This window comes from Pristiophorus japonicus, chromosome 11, assembly GCF_044704955.1.
Source record: "Pristiophorus japonicus isolate sPriJap1 chromosome 11, sPriJap1.hap1, whole genome shotgun sequence".
Taxonomy (NCBI): Eukaryota; Metazoa; Chordata; class Chondrichthyes; family Pristiophoridae; genus Pristiophorus; species Pristiophorus japonicus.
In genome coordinates, this window is record NC_091987.1 from 166,054,400 (window position 1) to 166,072,915 (window position 18,516).

General features: G+C 72.4%; 2 protein-coding genes across 3 annotated transcripts in view; one reads left to right on the forward strand and one right to left on the reverse strand.

Moving 5' to 3' along the window:
- tmem45b (transmembrane protein 45B) overlaps nt 1-18,516 on the reverse strand; it is an 81,329-nt gene that overhangs the window by 50,077 nt on the left and 12,736 nt on the right. The window lies entirely within an intron of this gene.
- Nucleotides 2,173-15,475, forward strand: LOC139275638 (loricrin-like). The gene is made up of 4 exons (XM_070892809.1): nt 2,173-2,485; nt 8,099-8,787; nt 9,068-9,979; nt 14,816-15,475. Exons 1-4 carry the CDS (start codon nt 2,173-2,175, stop codon nt 15,473-15,475), a joined length of 2,574 nt encoding a protein of 857 aa, XP_070748910.1.

The window sequence follows — 18,516 nt, forward strand, 5'->3', positions numbered from 1 at the left end:
AGCTTTCTATTAATGCTTTAGTTACTGGAACTGATCCTGTGCCTTCAGTAGCGCTGGAATAACACATCAGATCTCCTGTTAGTCAGTTAACAGTTGTAAACCTAACTGAAACAAACAATGACTAAGTGAGGACAGGAGGGGCTGCACCTGAACCAGGCAGGGAGCAAGGTGCACAGCAGGATAAATATGGCTGCTAATTAAGCGAGGGGAGCGGCTCAGACTGAAACAAAATTTATAACCTAAAGATAAGAATAAAAGGATACAAAGCGATAGAGATAATATAAATACTTCAGGTTCAGAGCAAAGTAAAGTACGTAATAATAAAATACCTGCTCAGAAAAAACCAGGAAAAGTAAGGAAAAGTGTGATGATAAAAACTGTGAAAAACACAGCGCTGGGTGATGTGGGCAGGGTGGAGTCAGTTAGCAGATCCGAGCTCTCTACACCAAGCACGGAGCAATATAACAAACAAATTAGAAGCGCGGATTCAGCTCCATGTGACGCTGTGACTATTGCATCATATTTGGCGGGAGGTTTGCGGCGACAGTGAGACGTTGTGCCTCGATCTCCATCGCCAGGAGACTGTGACGTCATCACTGTGCGCATCGCCCTGGTAACGCCCTGGTCCTAAAATTAGGTTACGCCCCCTGCAGCATCGCCAGGTGAAACACGGAGAGCTGCAGGAGGCGTCCATCGAGAGGCCGGCGCTTCGGGGGCGATGATTAAAGGCCAGGTGGCCAATAAGTAAAAAAACAATTTCAATCCTCTCCTTTAGTTTTTCCCGCTGTTTCCCGCAACAGTGCATCGGGCTGATCGGGCTGGATTGTGGGAGTGTGTGGGGCCGGACCGCGGGAGTGTGGGGCCGGACCGCGGCAGTGTGGGGCCGGACCGCGGGAGCGTGGGGCCGGACCGCAGGAGTGTGGGGCCGGACCGCAGGAGTGTGGGGCCGGATCGCGGGAGTGTGGGGCCGGATCGGGGGAGTGTGGGGCCGGATCGTGGGATTGTGGGGCCGGATCGCGGGAGTACATGGGACAGACCACGGGAGTGTGGGGCAGGACCACGGGAGTGTGGGGCCGGATCGCGGGAGTGTTACGCCGGATCGCGAGAGTGTGGGGCCGGACCGCGGGAGTGTGGGGCCGGATCGCGGGAGTACATGGGACGGACCACGGGAGTGTGGGGCCGGACCACGGGAGTGTGGTGCCGGATCGCGGGAGTGTGGGGCCGGACCGCGGGACAGTGGGGCCGGACCGCGGTAGTGTGGGGCCGGACCGCGGGAGTGTGGGGCCGGATCGGGGGAGTGTGGGGCCGGATCGTGGGATTGTGGGGCCGGATCGCGGGAGTGCGTGGGGCCGGATCGTGGGAGTGTGGGGCCGGACCGCGGGAGTGTGGGGCCGGACCGCGGCAGTGTGGGGCCGGATCGCGGGAGTGTTGCGCCGGATCGCGGGAGTGTGGGGCCGGACCGCGAGAGTGTGTGTGGGGCCGGAGCGCGGGAGTGTGGGGCCGGACCGCGGGAGTGTGGGGCCGGATCGTGGGATTGTGCGGCCGGACCACGGGAATATATTGGGCCGGACCGCGGGAGTGCGTGGGGCCGGATCGCGGGAGTGTGGGGCCGGATCGTGGGAGTGTGGGGCCGGACCGGATCGTGGGAGTGTGGGGCCAGATCGCGGGAGTGTGGGGCCGGATCGCGGGAGTGTGGGGCCGGATTGTGGGATTGTGGGGCCGGATCGCGGGAGTGTGGGGCCGGATCGTGGGATTGTGGGGCCGGACCGCGGAAGTGTGGGGCCGGACCGAGGGAGTGTGGGGCCGGATCGCGGGAGTGTGGGGCCGGACCGCGGGAGTGTGGGGCCGGACCGCGGGAGTGTGGAGCCGGACCGCGGGAGTGTGGGGCTGGATCGAGGGAGTGTGGGGCCGGACCGCGGGAATGTGGAGCCGGACCGCGGGAGTGTGGGGCCGGACCGCGGGAGTGTGGGGCCGGACTGCGAGAGTGTGGGGCCGGACTGCGGGAGTGTGGGGCCGGACCCCGGGATTGTGGGGCCGGACTGCGGGATTGTGGGGCTGGATCGTTGGAGTGTGGGGCCGGATCGTGGGATTATGGGGCCGGATTGAGGGAGTGTGGGGCCGGACCACGGGAGTGTGGGGGCGGATCGTGGGATTGTGGGGCCGGACCGCGGTATGTGGGGCCGGACCGCGGGAGTGTGGGGCCGGACCGCGGGAGTGAGGGGCCTCACCGCGGGAGTGTGGGGCCGGTTGCGGGAGTGTGGGGCTGGACCGCGGGAGTGTGGGGCCGGACCGTGGGAGTGTGGGGCCGGACCGCGGGAGTGTGGGGCCGGATCGTGGGAGTGTGGGGCCGGATCGTGGGATTGTGGGGCCGGACCACGGGAATACATTGGGCCGGACCGCGGGAGTACATTGGGCCGGACCCGGGAGTGCGTGGGGCCGGACCGTGGGAGTGTGGGGCCGGACCGCGGGAGTGTGGGGCCGGACCGTGGGAGTGTGGGGCCGGACCGTGGGAGTGTGGGGCCGGACCGCGGGAGTGTGGGGCCAGACCGCGGGAGTGTGGGCCGGACCGTGGGAGTGTGGGGCCCGACCGCGGGAGTGCGTGGGGCCGGAGCGCGGGAGTGTGGGGCCGGACCGCGGGAGTGTGGGGCCGAACCGCGGGAGTGTGGGGCCGGACCGTGGGAGTGTGGGGCCGGACCGCGGGAGTGCGTGGGGCCGGAGCGCGGGAGTGTGGGGCCGGACCGCGGGAGTGTGGGGCCGGATCGTGGGATTGTGCGGCCGGACCACGGGAATATATTGGGCCGGACCGCGGGAGTGCGTGGGGCCGGATCGCGGGAGTGTGGGGCCGGATTGTGGGAGTGTGTGGCCGGACCGGATCGTGGGAGTGTGGGGCCGGATCGCGGGAGTGAGGGGCCGGATCGCGGGAGTGTGGGGCCGGATCGTGGGAGTGTGGGGCCAGACCGCGGGAGTGTGGGCCGGACCGTGGGAGTGTGGGGCCGGACCGCGGGAGTGCGTGGGGCCGGAGCGCGGGAGTGTGGGGCCGGACCGCGGGAGTGTGGGGCCGAACCGCGGGAGTGTGGGGCCGGACCGTGGGAGTGTGGGGCCGGACCGCGGGAGTGCGTGGGGCCGGAGCGCGGGAGTGTGGGGCCGGACCGCGGGAGTGTGGGGCCGGATCGTGGGATTGTGCGGCCGGACCACGGGAATATATTGGGCCGGACCGCGGAAGTGCGTGGGGCCGGATCGCGGGAGTGTGGGGCCGGATTGTGGGAGTGTGTGGCCGGACCGGATCGTGGGAGTGTGGGGCCGGATCGCGGGAGTGAGGGGCCGGATCGCGGGAGTGTGGGGCCGGATCGTGGGATTGTGGGGCCGGATCGCGGGAGTGTGGGGCCGGATCGTGGGATTGTGGGGCCGGACCGCGGGAGTGTGGGGCCGGACCGTGGGAGTGTGGGGCCGGACCGTGGGAGTGTGGGGCCGGACCGCGGGAGTGTGGGGCCAGACCGCGGGAGTGTGGGCCGGACCGTGGGAGTGTGGGGCCGGACCGCGGGAGTGCGTGGGGCCGGAGCGCGGGAGTGTGGGGCCGGACCGCGGGAGTGTGGGGCCGAACCGCGGGAGTGTGGGGCCGGACCGTGGGAGTGTGGGGCCGGACCGCGGGAGTGCGTGGGGCCGGAGCGCGGGAGTGTGGGGCCGGACCGCGGGAGTGTGGGGCCGGATCGTGGGATTGTGCGGCCGGACCACGGGAATATATTGGGCCGGACCGCGGGAGTGCGTGGGGCCGGATCGCGGGAGTGTGGGGCCGGATTGTGGGAGTGTGTGGCCGGACCGGATCGTGGGAGTGTGGGGCCGGATCGCGGGAGTGAGGGGCCGGATCGCGGGAGTGTGGGGCCGGATCGTGGGATTGTGGGGCCGGATCGCGGGAGTGTGGGGCCGGATCGTGGGATTGTGGGGCCGGACCGCGGAAGTGTGGGGCCGGATCGAGGGTGTGTGGGGCCGAATCGAGGGAGTGTTCGGCCGGATCGTGGGATTTTGGGGCCGGACCGCGGGAGTGTGGGGCCGGACCGCGGGAGTGTGGGGCCGGATCGCGGGAGTGTGGGGCCGGACCGCGGGAGTGTGGGGCCGGACCGCGGGAGTGTGGAGCCGGCCCGCGGGAGTGTGGGGCCGGACCACGGGAGTGTGGGGCCGGACTGCGAGAGTGTGGGGCTGGACTGCGGGAGTGTGGGGCCGGACCCCGGGAGTGTGGGGCCGGACTGCGGGAGTATGGGGCCGGACCGTGGGTTTGTGGGGCTGGATCGTTGGAGTGTGGGGCCGGATCGTGGGATTATGGGGCCGGATTGAGGGAGTGTGGGGTCGGACCGCGGGAGTGTGGGGCCGGACCGCGGGAGTGTGGGGCCTCACCGCGGGAGTGTGGGGCCAGACCGTGGGAGTGTGGGGCCGGACCGCGGGAGTGTGGGGCCGGACCGGATCGTGGGAGTGTGGGGCCGGATCGCGGGAGTGTGGGGCCGGATCGCGGGAGTGTGGGGCCAGATCGTGGGATTGTGGGGCCGGATCGCGGGAGTGTGGGGCCGGATCGTGGGATTGTGGGGCCGGACCGCGGAAGTGTGGGGCCGGATCGAGGGAGTGTTCGGCCGGATTGTGGGATTTTGGGGCCGGACCGCGGGAGTGTGGGGCCGGACCGCGGGAGTGTGGGGCCGGATCGTGGGAGTGTGGGGCCGGATCGTGGGATTGTGGGACCGGACCGCGGGAATACATTGGGCCGGACCGCGGGAGTACATTGGGCCGGACCCGGGAGTGCGTGGGGCCGGACCGTGGGAGTGTGGGGCTGGACCGCGGGAGTGTGGGGCCGGACCGCGGGAGTGTGGGGCCGGACCGTGGGAGTGTGGGGCCGGACCGTGGGAGTGTGGGGCCGGACCGCGGGAGTGTGGGGCCGGATCGTGGGATTGTGCGGCCGGACCACGGGAATATATTGGGCCAGACCGCGGGAGTGCGTGGGGCCGGATCGCGGGAGTGTGGGGCCGGATCGTGGGAGTGTGGGGCCGGACCGGATCGTGGGAGTGTGGGGCCGGATCGCGGGAGTGTGGGGCCGGACCACGGGAGTGTGGGGCCGGACCGCGGGAGTGTGGGGCCGGACCGCGGGAGTGTGGAGCCGGACCGCGGGAGTGTGGGGCCGGATCGTGGGAGTGTGGGGCCGGACCGCGGGAGTGTGGGGCCGGATCGTGGGATTGTGGGGCCGGACCGCGGGAATACATTGGGCCGGACCGCGGGAGTACATTGGGCCGGACGCGGGAGTGCGTGGTGCCTGACCGTGGGAGTGTGGGGCCGGACCGCGGGAGTGTGGGGCCGGACCGTGGGAGTGTGGGGCCGGACCGTGGGAGTGTGGGGCCAGACCGCGGGAGTGTGGGCCGGACCGTGGGACTGTGGGGCCGGACCGTGGGAATGTGGGGCTGGACCGCGGGAGTGCGTGGGGCCGGAGCGCGGGAGTGTGGGGCCGGACCGCGGGAGTGTGGGGCCGGATCGTGGGATTGTGCGGCCGGACCACGGGAATATATTGGGCCAGACCGTGGGAGTGCGTGGTGCCGGATCGCGGGAGTGTGGGGCCGGATCGTGGGAGTGTGTGGCCGGACCGGATCGTGGGAGTGTGGGGCCGGACCGGATCGTGGGAGTGTGGGGCCGGATCGCGGGAGTGTGGGGCCGGATCGCGGGAGTGTGGGGCCGGATTGTGGGATTGTGGAGCCGGATCGCGGGAGTGTGGGGCTGGATCGTGGGATTGTGGGGCCGGACCGCGGAAGTGTGGTGCCGGATCGAGGGAGTGTGGGGCCGAATCGAGGGAGTGTGGGGCCGGATCGTGGGATTTTGGGGCCGGACCGCGGGAGTGTGGAGCCGGACCGCGGGAGTGTGGGGCCGGACAGCGGGAGTGTGGAGCCGGACCGCGGGAGTGTGGGGCCGGATCGTGGGAGTGTGGGGCCGGACCGCGGGAGTGTGGGGCCGGATCGTGGGAGTGTGGGGCCGGACCACGGGAATACATTGGGCCGGACCGCGGGAGTACATTGGGCCGGACCCGGGAGTGCATGGGGCCAGACCGCGGGAGTGTGGGGCCGGACCGCGGGAGTGTGGGGCCGGACCGTGGGAGTATGGGGCCAGACTGCGGGAGTGTGGGGCCGGATCGTGGGAGTGTGGGGCCGGATCGTGGGATTGTGCGGCTGGACCGCGGGAATATATTGGGCCGGACCGCGGGAGTGTGGGGCCGGACCGCGGGAGTGTGGGGCCGGATCGCGGGAGTGTGGGGCCGGACCGCGGGAGTGTGGGGCCGGACCGCGGGAGTGTGGAGCCGGACCGCGGGAGTGTGGAGCCGGACCGCGGGAGTGTGGGGCCGGACCGCGGGAGTGTGGGACCGGATCGTGGGAGTGTGGGGCCGGATCGTGGGATCGTGGGGCCGGACCACGGGAATACATTGGGCCGGACCGCGGGAGTACATTGGGCCGGACCCGGGAGTGCGTGGGGCCGGACCGCGGGAGTGTGGGGCCGGACCGCGGGAAGGTGGGGCCGGACCGTGGGAGTGTGGGGCCGGACCGCGGGAGTGTGGGGCCGGATCGCGGGAGTGTGGGGCCGGATTGTGGGATTGTGGAGCCGGATCGCGGGAGTGTGGGGCTGGATCGTGGGATTGTGGGGCCGGACCGCGGAAGTGTGGTGCCGGATCGAGGGAGTGTGGGGCCGAATCGAGGGAGTGTGGGGCCGGATCGTGGGATTTTGGGGCCGGACCGCGGGAGTGTGGAGCCGGACCGCGGGAGTGTGGGGCCGGACAGCGGGAGTGTGGAGCCGGACCGCGGGAGTGTGGGGCCGGATCGTGGGAGTGTGGGGCCGGACCGCGGGAGTGTGGGGCCGGATCGTGGGAGTGTGGGGCCGGACCACTGGAATACATTGGGCCGGACCGCGGGAGTACATTGGGCCGGACCCGGGAGTGCATGGGGCCGGACCGCGGGAGTGTGGGGCCGGACCGTGGGAGTGTGGGGCCAGACTGCGGGAGTGTGGGGCCGGATCGTGGGAGTGTGGGGCCGGATCGTGGGATTGTGCGGCTGGACCGCGGGAATATATTGGGCCGGACCGCGGGAGTGTGGGGCCGGACCGCGGGAGTGTGGGGCCGGATCGCGGGAGTGTGGGGCCGGACCGCGGGAGTGTGGGGCCGGACCGCGGGAGTGTGGAGCCGGACCGCGGGAGTGTGGAGCCGGACCGCGGGAGTGTGGGGCCGGACCGCGGGAGTGTGGGACCGGATCGTGGGAGTGTGGGGCCGGATCGTGGGATCGTGGGGCCGGACCACGGGAATACATTGGGCCGGACCGCGGGAGTACATTGGGCCGGACCCGGGAGTGCGTGGGGCCGGACCGCGGGAGTGTGGGGCCGGACCGCGGGAAGGTGGGGCCGGACCGTGGGAGTGTGGGGCCGGACCGCGGGAGTGTGGGGCCGGACCGTGGGAGTGTGGGGCCGGACCGCGGGAGTGTGGAGCCGGATCGTGGGAGTGTGGGGCCGGATCGTGGGATTGTGCGGCTGGACCACGGGAATATATTGGGCCGGACCGCGGGAGTGCGTGGGGCCGGATCGCGGGAGTGTGAGGCCGGATCGTGGGAGTGTGGGGCCGGACCGGATCGTGGGAGTGTGGGGCCGGATCGCGGGAGTGTGGGGCCGGATCGTGGGATTGTGGGGCCGGATCGCGGGAGTGTGGGGCCGGATCGTGGGATTGTGGGGCCGGACCGCGGGAGTGTGGGGCCGGATCGAGGGAGTGTGGGGCCGAATCGAGGGAGTGTGGGGCCGGATCGTGGGATTTTGGGGCCGGACCGCGGGAGTGTGGGGCCGGATCGCGGGAGTGTGGGGCCGGACCGCGGGAGTGTGGGGCCGGACCGCGGGAGTGTGGAGTCGGACCGCGGGAGTGTGGGGCCGGACCACGGGAGTGTGGGGCCGGACAGCGAGAGTGTGAGGCCGGACTGCGGGAGTGTGGGGCCGGACCCCGGGAATGTGGGGCCGGACTGCGGGAGTGTGGGGCCGTACCGTGGGTTTGTGGGGCTGGATCGTTGGAGTGTGGGGCCGAATCGTGGGATTATGGGGCCGGATTGAGGGAGTGTGGTGCCGGACCACGGGAGTGTGGGGGCGGATCGTGGGATTGTGGGGCCGGACCGCGGGAGTGTGGGGCCGGACCGCGGGAGTGTGGGGCCGGACCGCGGGAGTGTGGGGCCAGACCGCGGGAGTGTGGGCCGGACCGTGGGACTGTGGGGCCGGACCGTGGGAGTGTGGGGCCGGACCGCGGGAGTGCGTGGGGCCGGAGCGCGGGAGTGTGGGGCCGGACCGCAGGAGTGTGGGGCCGGATCGTGGGATTGTGGGGCCGGACCACGGGAATACATTGGGCCGGACCGCGGGAGTACATTGGGCCGGACCCGGGAGTGCGTGGGGCCGGACCGTGGGAGTGTGGGGCCGGACCGCGGGAGTGTGGGGCCGGACCGTGGGAGTGTGGGGCCGGACCGTGGGAGTGTGGGGCCGGACCGCGGGAGTGTGGGGCCGGACCGCGGGAGTATGGGCCGGACCGTGGGACTGTGGGGCCGGACCGTGGGAGTGTGGGGCCGGACCGCGGGAGTGCGTGGGGCCGGAGCGCGGGAGTGTGGGGCCGGACGGCGGGAGTGTGGGGCCGGTTCGTGGGATTGTGGGGCCGGACCACGGGAATACATTGGGCCGGACCGCGGGAGTACATTGGGCCGGACCCGGGAGTGCGTGGGGCCGGACCGTGGGAGTGTGGGGCCGGACCGCGGGAGTGTGGGGCCGGACCGTGGGAGTGTGGTGCCGGACCGCGGGAGTGCGTGGGGCCGGACCGCGGGAGTGTGGGGCCGGACCGTGGGAGTGTGGGGCCGGACCGCGGGAGTGTGGGGCCGGACCATGGGAATACATAGGGCCGGACCGCGGGAGTGTGGGCCGGACCGTGGGAGTGTGGGGCCGGACCGGATCGTGGGAGTGTGGGGCCGGATCGCGGGAGTGTGGGGCCGGATCGCGGGAGTGTGGGGCCGGATCGTGGGATTGTGGGGCCGGATCGCGGGAGTGTGGGGCCGGATCGTGGGATTGTGGGGCCGGACCGCGGGAGTGTGGGGCCGGATCGAGGAAGTGTGGGGCCGAATCGAGGGAGTGTGGGGCCGGATCGTGGAATTTTGGGGCCGGACCGCGGGAGTGTGGGGCCCGACCGCGGGAGTGTGGGGCCGGACCGCGGGAGTGTGGGGCCGGACCACGGGAGTGCGGGGCCGGACTGCGAGAGTGTGGGGCCGGACTGCGGGAGTGTGGGGCCGGACCCCGGGAATGTGGGGCCGGACTGCGGGAGTGTGGGGCCATACCGTGGGTTTGTGGGGCTGGATCGTTGGAGTGTGGGGCTGAATCGTGGGATTATGGGGCCGGATTGAGGGAGTGTGGTGCCGGACCACGGGAGTGTGGGGGCGGATCGTGGGATTGTGGGGCCGGACCGCGGGAGTGTGGGGCCGGACCGCGGGAGTGTGGGGCCGGACCGCGGGAGTGTGGGGCCAGATCGCGGGAGTGTGGGCCGGACGTGGGACTGTGGGGCCGGACCATGGGAGTGTGGGGCCGGACCGCGGGAGTGCGTGGGGCCGGAGCGCGGGAGTGTGGGGCCGGACGGCGGGAGTGTGGGGCCGGATCGTGGGATTGTGGGGCCGGACCACGGGAATACATTGGGCCGGACCGCGGGAGTACATTGGGCCGGACCCGGGAGTGCATGGGGCCGGACCGTGGGAGTGTGGGGCCGGACCGTGGGAGTGTGGGGCCGGACCGTGGGAGTGTGGGGCCGGACCGCGGGAGTGTGGGGCCAGACCGCGGGAGTGTGGGCCGGACCGCGGGAGTGTGGGGCCGGATCGTGGGATTGTGCGGCCGGTCCACGGGAATATATTGGGCCGGACCGCGGGAGTGCGTGGGGCCGGATCGCGGGAGTGTGGGGCCGGACGGCGGGAGTGTGGGGCCGAACCGCGGGAGTGCGTGGGGCCGGAGCGCGGGAGTGTGGGGCCGGACGGCGGGAGTGTGGGGCCGGATCGTGGGATTGTGGGTCCGGACCACGGGAATACATTGTGCCGGACCGCGGGAGTACATTGGGCCGGACCCGGGAGTGCATGGGGCCGGACCGTGGGAGTGTGGGGCCGGACCGTGGGAGTGTCAGGCCGGACCGTGGGAGTGTGGGGCCGGACCGCGGGAGTGAGGGGCCGGATCGCGGGAGTGTGGGGCCGGATCGTGGGATTGTGGGGCCGGATCGCGGGAGTGTGGGGCCGGATCGTGGGATTGTGGGGCCGGACCGCGGAAGTGTGGGGCCGGATCGAGGGTGTGTGGGGCCGAATCGAGGGAGTGTTCGGCCGGATCGTGGGATTTTGGGGCCGGACCGCGGGAGTGTGGGGCCGGACCGCGGGAGTGTGGGGCCGGATCGCGGGAGTGTGGGGCCGGACCGCGGGAGTGTGGGGCCGGACCGCGGGAGTGTGGAGCCGGCCCGCGGGAGTGTGGGGCCGGACCACGGGAGTGTGGGGCCGGACTGCGAGAGTGTGGGGCTGGACTGCGGGAGTGTGGGGCCGGACCCCGGGAGTGTGGGGCCGGACTGCGGGAGTATGGGGCCGGACCGTGGGTTTGTGGGGCTGGATCGTTGGAGTGTGGGGCCGGATCGTGGGATTATGGGGCCGGATTGAGGGAGTGTGGGGTCGGACCACGGGAGTGTGGGGGCGGATCGTGGGATTGTGGGGCCGGACCGCGGTATGTGGGGCCGGACCGCGGGAGTGTGGGGCCGGACCGCGGGAGTGTGGGGCCTCACCGCGGGAGTGTGGGGCCAGACCGTGGGAGTGTGGGGCCGGACCGCGGGAGTGTGGGGCCGGACCGGATCGTGGGAGTGTGGGGCCGGATCGCGGGAGTGTGGGGCCGGATCGCGGGAGTGTGGGGCCAGATCGTGGGATTGTGGGGCCGGATCGCGGGAGTGTGGGGCCGGATCGTGGGATTGTGGGGCCGGACCGCAGAAGTGTGGGGCCGGATCGAGGGAGTGTTCGGCCGGATTGTGGGATTTTGGGGCCGGACCGCGGGAGTGTGGGGCCGGACTGCGGGAGTGTGGGGCCGGATCGCGGGAGTGTGGGGCCGGACCGCGGGAGTGTGGGGCCGGACCGCGGGAGTGTGGAGCCGGCCCGCGGGTGTATGGGGCCGGACCGTGGGTTTGTGGGGCTGGATCGTTGGAGTGTGGGGCCGGATCGTGGGATTATGGGGCCGGATTGAGGGAGTGTGGGGCCGGACCACGGGAGTGTGGGGGCGGATCGTGGGATTATGGGGTCGGACCGCGGTATGTGGGGCCAGACCGCGGTAGTGTGGGGCCGGACCACGGGAGTGTGGGGCCTCACCGCGGGAGTGTGGGGCCAGACCGTGGGAGTGTGGGGCCGGACCGCGGGAGTGTGGGGCCGGATCGTGGGAGTGTGGGGCCGGATCGTGGGATTGTGGGGCCGGACCGCGGGAATACATTGGGCCGGACCGCGGGAGTACATTGGGCCGGACCCGGGAGTGCGTGGGGCCGGACCGTGGGAGTGTGGGGCTGGACCGCGGGAGTGTGGGGCCGGACCGCGGGAGTGTGGGGCCGGACCGTGGGAGTGTGGGGCCGGACCGTGGGAGTGTGGGGCCGGACCGCGGGAGTGTGGGGCCGGATCGTGGGATTGTGCGGCCGGACCACGGGAATATATTGGGCCAGACCGCGGGAGTGCGTGGGGCCGGATCGCGGGAGTGTGGGGCCGGATCGTGGGAGTGTGGGGCCGGACCGGATCGTGGGAGTGTGGGGCCGGATCGCGGGAGTGTGGGGCCGGACCGCGGGAGTGTGGGGCCGGACCGCGGGAGTGTGGAGCCGGACCGCGGGAGTGTGGGGCCGGACCGTGGGAGTGTGGGGCCGGACCGCGGGAGTGTGGGGCCGGATCGTGGGATTGTGCGGCCGGACCACGGGAATATATTGGGCCAGACCGCGGGAGTGCGTGGGGCCGGATCGCGGGAGTGTGGGGCCGGATCGTGGGAGTGTGGGGCCGGACCGGATCGTGGGAGTGTGGGGCCGGATCGCGGGAGTGTGGGGCCGGACCGCGGGAGTGTGGGGCCGGACCGCGGGAGTGTGGGGCCGGACCGCGGGAGTGTGGAGCCGGACCGCGGGAGTGTGGGGCCGGATCGTGGGAGTGTGGGGCCGGACCGCGGGAGTGTGGGGCCGGATCGTGGGATTGTGGGGCCGGACCGCGGGAATACATTGGGCCGGACCGCGGGAGTACATTGGGCCGGACCCGGGAGTGCGTGGGGCCGGACCGTGGGAGTGTGGGGCCGGACCGCGGGAGTGTGGGGCCGGACCGTGGGAGTGTGGGGCCGGACCGTGGGAGTGTGGGGCCAGACCGCGGGAGTGTGGGCCGGACCGTGGGACTGTGGGGCCGGACCGTGGGAATGTGGGGCTGGACCGCGGGAGTGCGTGGGGCCGGAGCGCGGGAGTGTGGGGCCGGACCGCGGGAGTGTGGGGCCGGATCGTGGGATTGTGCGGCCGGACCACGGGAATATATTGGGCCAGACCGCGGGAGTGCGTGGGGCCGGATCGCGGGAGTGTGGGGCCGGATCGTGGGAGTGTGTGGCCGGACCGGATCGTGGGAGTGTGGGGCCGGACCGGATCGTGGGAGTGTGGGGCCGGATCGCGGGAGTGTGGGGCCGGATCGCGGGAGTGTGGGGCCGGATTGTGGGATTGTGGAGCCGGATCGCGGGAGTGTGGGGCTGGATCGTGGGATTGTGGGGCCGGACCGCGGAAGTGTGGTGCCGGATCGAGGGAGTGTGGGGCCGAATCGAGGGAGTGTGGGGCCGGATCGTGGGATTTTGGGGCCGGACCGCGGGAGTGTGGAGCCGGACCGCGGGAGTGTGGGGCCGGACAGCGGGAGTGTGGAGCCGGACCGCGGGAGTGTGGGGCCGGATCGTGGGAGTGTGGGGCCGGACCGCGGGAGTGTGGGGCCGGATCGTGGGAGTGTGGGGCCGGACCACGGGAATACATTGGGCCGGACCGCGGGAGTACATTGGGCCGGACCCGGGAGTGCATGGGGCCAGACCGCGGGAGTGTGGGGCCGGACTGCGGGAGTGTGGGGCCGGATCGTGGGAGTGTGGGGCCGGATCGTGGGATTGTGCGGCTGGACCGCGGGAATATATTGGGCCGGACCGCGGGAGTGTGGGGCCGGATCGCGGGAGTGTGGGGCCGGACCGCGGGAGTGTGGGGCCGGACCGCGGGAGTGTGGAGCCGGACCGCGGGAGTGTGGGGCCGGATCGTGGGAGTGTGGGGCCGGACCGCGGGAGTGTGGGACCGGATCGTGGGAGTGTGGGGCTGGATCGTGGGATCGTGGGGCCGGACCACGGGAATACATTGGGCCGGACCGCGGGAGTACATTGGGCCGGACCCGGGAGTGCGTGGGGCCGGACCGCGGGAGTGTGGGGCCGGACCGCGGGAAGGTGGGGCCGGACCGTGGGAGTGTGGGGCCGGACCGCGGGAGTGTGGGGCCGGACCGTGGGAGTGTGGGGCCGGACCGCGGGAGTGTGGGGCCGGACCGCGGGGGTGTGGAGCCGGCCCGCGGGAGTGTGGGGCCGGACCACGGGAGTGTGGGGCCGGACCGTGGGAGTGTGGGGCCGGACCGCGGGAGTGTGGGGCCGGACCATGGGAATACATAGGGCCGGACCGCGGGAGTGTGGGCCGGACCGTGGGAGTGTGGGGCCGGACCGGACCGCGGGAGTGTGGGGCCGGATCGTGGGAGTGTGGGGCCGGATCGTGGGATTGTGGGACCGGACCGCGGGAATACATTGGGCCGGACCGCGGGAGTACATTGGGCCGGACCCGGGAGTGCGTGGGGCCGGACCGTGGGAGTGTGGGGCTGGACCGCGGGAGTGTGGGGCCGGACCGCGGGAGTGTGGGGCCGGACCGTGGGAGTGTGGGGCCGGACCGTGGGAGTGTGGGGCCGGACCGCGGGAGTGTGGGGCCGGATCGTGGGATTGTGCGGCCGGACCACGGGAATATATTGGGCCAGACCGCGGGAGTGCGTGGGGCCGGATCGCGGGAGTGTTGTGCCGGATCGTGGGAGTGTGGGGCCGGACCGGATCGTGGGAGTGTGGGGCCGGATCGCGGGAGTGTGGGGCCGGACCACGGGAGTGTGGGGCCGGACCGCGGGAGTGTGGGGCCGGACCGCGGGAGTGTGGAGCCGGACCGCGGGAGTGTGGGGCCGGATCGTGGGAGTGTGGGGCCGGACCGCGGGAGTGTGGGGCCGGATCGTGGGATTGTGGGGCCGGACCGCGGGAATACATTGGGCCGGACCGCGGGAGTACATTGGGCCGGACCCGCGAGTGCGTGGTGCCTGACCGTGGGAGTGTGGGGCCGGACCGCGGGAGTGTGGGGCCGGACCGTGGGAGTGTGGGGCCGGACCGTGGGAGTGTGGGGCCAGACCGCGGGAGTGTGGGCTGGACCGTGGGACTGTGGGGCCGGACCGTGGGAATGTGGGGCTGGACCGCGGGAGTGCGTGGGGCCGGAGCGCGGGAGTGTGGGGCCGGACCGCGGGAGTGTGGGGCCGGATCGTGGGATTGTGCGGCCGGACCACGGGAATATATTGGGCCAGACCGCGGGAGTGCGTGGTGCCGGATCGCGGGAGTGTGGGGCCGGATCGTGGGAGTGTGTGGCCGGACCGGATCGTGGGAGTGTGGGGCCGGACCGGATCGTGGGAGTGTGGGGCCGGATCGCGGGAGTGTGGGGCCGGATCGCGGGAGTGTGGGGCCGGATTGTGGGATTGTGGAGCCGGATCGCGGGAGTGTGGGGCTGGATCGTGGGATTGTGGGGCCGGACCGCGGAAGTGTGGTGCCGGATCGAGGGAGTGTGGGGCCGGATCGTGGGATTTTGGGGCCGGACCGCGGGAGTGTGGAGCCGGACCGCGGGAGTGTGGGGCCGGACAGCGGGAGTGTGGAGCCGGACCGCGGGAGTGTGGGGCCGGATCGTGGGAGTGTGGGGCCGGACCGCGGGAGTGTGGGGCCGGATCGTGGGAGTGTGGGGCCGGACCACGGGAATACATTGGGCCGGACCGCGGGAGTACATTGGGCCGGACCCGGGAGTGCATGGGGCCAGACCGCGGGAGTGTGGGGCCGGACCGCGGGAGTGTGGGGCCGGACCGTGGGAGTGTGGGGCCGGACTGCGGGAGTGTGGGGCCGGATCGTGGGAGTGTGCGGCCGGATCGTGGGATTGTGCGGCTGGACCGCGGGAATATATTGGGCCGGACCGCGGGAGTGTGGGGCCGGACCGCGGGAGTGTGGGGCCGGATCGCGGGAGTGTGGGGCCGGACCGCGGGAGTGTGGGGCCGGATCGTGGGAGTGTGGGGCCGGATCGTGGGATTGTGCGGCTGGACCACGGGAATATATTGGGCCGGACCGCGGGAGTGCGTGGGGCCGGATCGCGGGAGTGTGAGGCCGGATCGTGGGAGTGTGGGGCCGGACCGGATCGTGGGAGTGTGGGGCCGGATCGCGGGAGTGTGGGGCCGGATCGTGGGATTGTGGGGCCGGATCGCGGGAGTGTGGGGCCGGATCGTGGGATTGTGGGGCCGGACCGCGGGAGTGTGGAGCCGGATCGAGGGAGTGTGGGGCTGAATCGAGGGAGTGTGGGGCCGGATCGTGGGATTTTGGGGCCGGATCGCGGGAGTGTGGGGCCGGACCGCGGGAGTGTGGGGCCGGACCGCGGGAGTGTGGGGCCGGACCACGGGAGTGTGGGGCCGGACAGCGAGAGTGTGAGGCCGGACTGCGGGAGTGTGGGGCCGGACCCCGGGAATGTGGGGCCGGACTGCGGGAGTGTGGGGCCGTACCGTGGGTTTGTGGGGCTGGATCGTTGGAGTGTCGGGCCGAATCGTGGGATTATGGGGCCGGATTGAGGGAGTGTGGTGCCGGACCACGGGAGTGTGGGGGCGGATCGTGGGATTGTGGGGCCGGACCGCGGGAGTGTGGGGCCGGACCGCGGGAGTGTGGGGCCGGACCGCGGGAGTGTGGGGCCAGACCGCGGGAGTGTGGGCCGGACCGTGGGACTGTGGGGCCGGACCGTGGGAGTGTGGGGCCGGACCGCGGGAGTGCGTGGGGCCGGACCGCGGGAGTGTGGGGCCGGACCGTGGGAGTGTGGGGCCGGACCGCGGGAGTGTGGGGCCGGACCATGGGAATACATAGGGCCGGACCGCGGGAGTGTGGGCCGGACCGTGGGAGTGTGGGGCCGGACCGGATCGTGGGAGTGTGGGGCCGGATCGCGGGAGTGTGGGGCCGGATCGCGGGAGTGTGGGGCCGGATCGTGGGATTGTGGGGCCGGATCGCGGGAGTGTGGGGCCGGATCGTGGGATTGTGGGGCCGGACCGCGGGAGTGTGGGGCCGGATCGAGGAAGTGTGGGGCCGAATCGAGGGAGTGTGGGGCCGGATCGTGGAATTTTGGGGCCGGACCGCGGGAGTGTGGGGCCGGACCGCGGGAGTGTGGGGCCGGACCGCGGGAGTGTGGGGCCGGACCACGGGAGTGCGGGGCCGGACTGCGAGAGTGTGGGGCCGGACTGCGGGAGTGTGGGGCCGGACCCCGGGAATGTGGGGCCGGACTGCGGGAGTGTGGGGCCATACCGTGGGTTTGTGGGGCTGGATCGTTGGAGTGTGGGGCTGAATCGTGGGATTATGGGGCCGGATTGAGGGAGTGTGGTGCCGGACCACGGGAGTGTGGGGGCGGATCGTGGGATTGTGGGGCCGGACCGCGGGAGTGTGGGGCCGGACCGCGGGAGTGTGGGGCCGGACCGCGGGAGTGTGGGCCAGATCGCGGGAGTGTGGGCCGGACGTGGGACTGTGGGGCCGGACCATGGGAGTGTGGGGCCGGACCGCGGGAGTGCGTGGGGCCGGAGCGCGGGAGTGTGGGGCCGGACGGCGGGAGTGTGGGGCCGGATCGTGGGATTGTGGGGCCGGACCACGGGAATACATTGGGCCGGACCGCGGGAGTACATTGGGCCGGACCCGGGAGTGCATGGGGCCGGACCGTGGGAGTGTGGGGCCGGACCGTGGGAGTGTGGGGCCGGACCGTGGGAGTGTGGGGCCGGACCGCGGGAGTGTGGGGCCAGACCGCGGGAGTGTGGGCCGGACCGCGGGAGTGTGGGGCCGGATCGTGGGATTGTGCGGCCGGTCCACGGGAATATATTGGGCCGGACCGCGGGAGTGCGTGGGGCCGGATCGCGGGAGTGTGGGGCCGGACGGCGGGAGTGTGGGGCCGGACCGCGGGAGTGCGTGGGGCCGGAGCGCGGGAGTGTGGGGCCGGACGGCGGGAGTGTGGGGCCGGATCGTGGGATTGTGGGGCCGGACCACGGGAATACATTGTGCCGGACCGCGGGAGTACATTGGGCCGGACCCGGGAGTGCATGGGGCCGGACCGTGGGAGTGTGGGGCCGGACCGTGGGAGTGTCAGGCCGGACCGTGGGAGTGTGGGGCCGGACCGCGGGAGTGAGGGGCCGGATCGCGGGAGTGTGGGGCCGGATCGTGGGATTGTGGGGCCGGATCGCGGGAGTGTGGGGCCGGATCGTGGGATTGTGGGGCCGGACCGCGGAAGTGTGGGGCCGGATCGAGGGTGTGTGGGGCCGAATCGAGGGAGTGTTCGGCCGGATCGTGGGATTTTGGGGCCGGACCGCGGGAGTGTGGGGCCGGACCGCGGGAGTGTGGGGCCGGATCGCGGGAGTGTGGGGCCGGACCGCGGGAGTGTGGGGCCGGACCGCGGGAGTGTGGAGCCGGCCCGCGGGAGTGTGGGGCCGGACCACGGGAGTGTGGGGCCGGACTGCGAGAGTGTGGGGCTGGACTGCGGGAGTGTGGGGCCGGACCCCGGGAGTGTGGGGCCGGACTGCGGGAGTATGGGGCCGGACCGTGGGTTTGTGGGGCTGGATCGTTGGAGTGTGGGGCCGGATCGTGGGATTATGGGGCCGGATTGAGGGAGTGTGGGGTCGGACCACGGGAGTGTGGGGGCGGATCGTGGGATTGTGGGGCCGGACCGCGGTATGTGGGGCCGGACCGCGGGAGTGTGGGGCCGGACCGCGGGAGTGTGGGGCCTCACCGCGGGAGTGTGGGGCCAGACCGTGGGAGTGTGGGGCCGGACCGCGGGAGTGTGGGGCCGGACCGGATCGTGGGAGTGTGGGGCCGGATCGCGGGAGTGTGGGGCCGGATCGCGGGAGTGTGGGGCCAGATCGTGGGATTGTGGGGCCGGATCGCGGGAGTGTGGGGCCGGATCGTGGGATTGTGGGGCCGGACCGCAGAAGTGTGGGGCCGGATCGAGGGAGTGTTCGGCCGGATTGTGGGATTTTGGGGCCGGACCGCGGGAGTGTGGGGCCGGACTGCGGGAGTGTGGGGCCGGATCGCGGGAGTGTGGGGCCGGACCGCGGGAGTGTGGGGCCGGACCGCGGGAGTGTGGGGCCGGCCCGCGGGAGTATGGGGCCGGACCGTGGGTTTGTGGGGCTGGAT

Bases quoted from the DNA above. Each gene is read 5' to 3' on its own strand.
- LOC139275638 (XM_070892809.1), top strand. From the start codon at position 2,173: ATGTGGGGCCGGACCGCGGGAGTGTGGGGCCGGACCGCGGGAGTGAGG. The intron at 8,788-9,067 runs GTGGGGCCGGAC...GGATCGCGGGAG, and splicing joins TGGGGCCGGACCGCGGGAGT to TGTGGGGCCGGATCGTGGGA. The intron at 9,980-14,815 runs GTGGGGCCGAAC...GGGATTGTGGAG, and splicing joins TGGGGCCGGACGGCGGGAGT to CCGGATCGCGGGAGTGTGGG.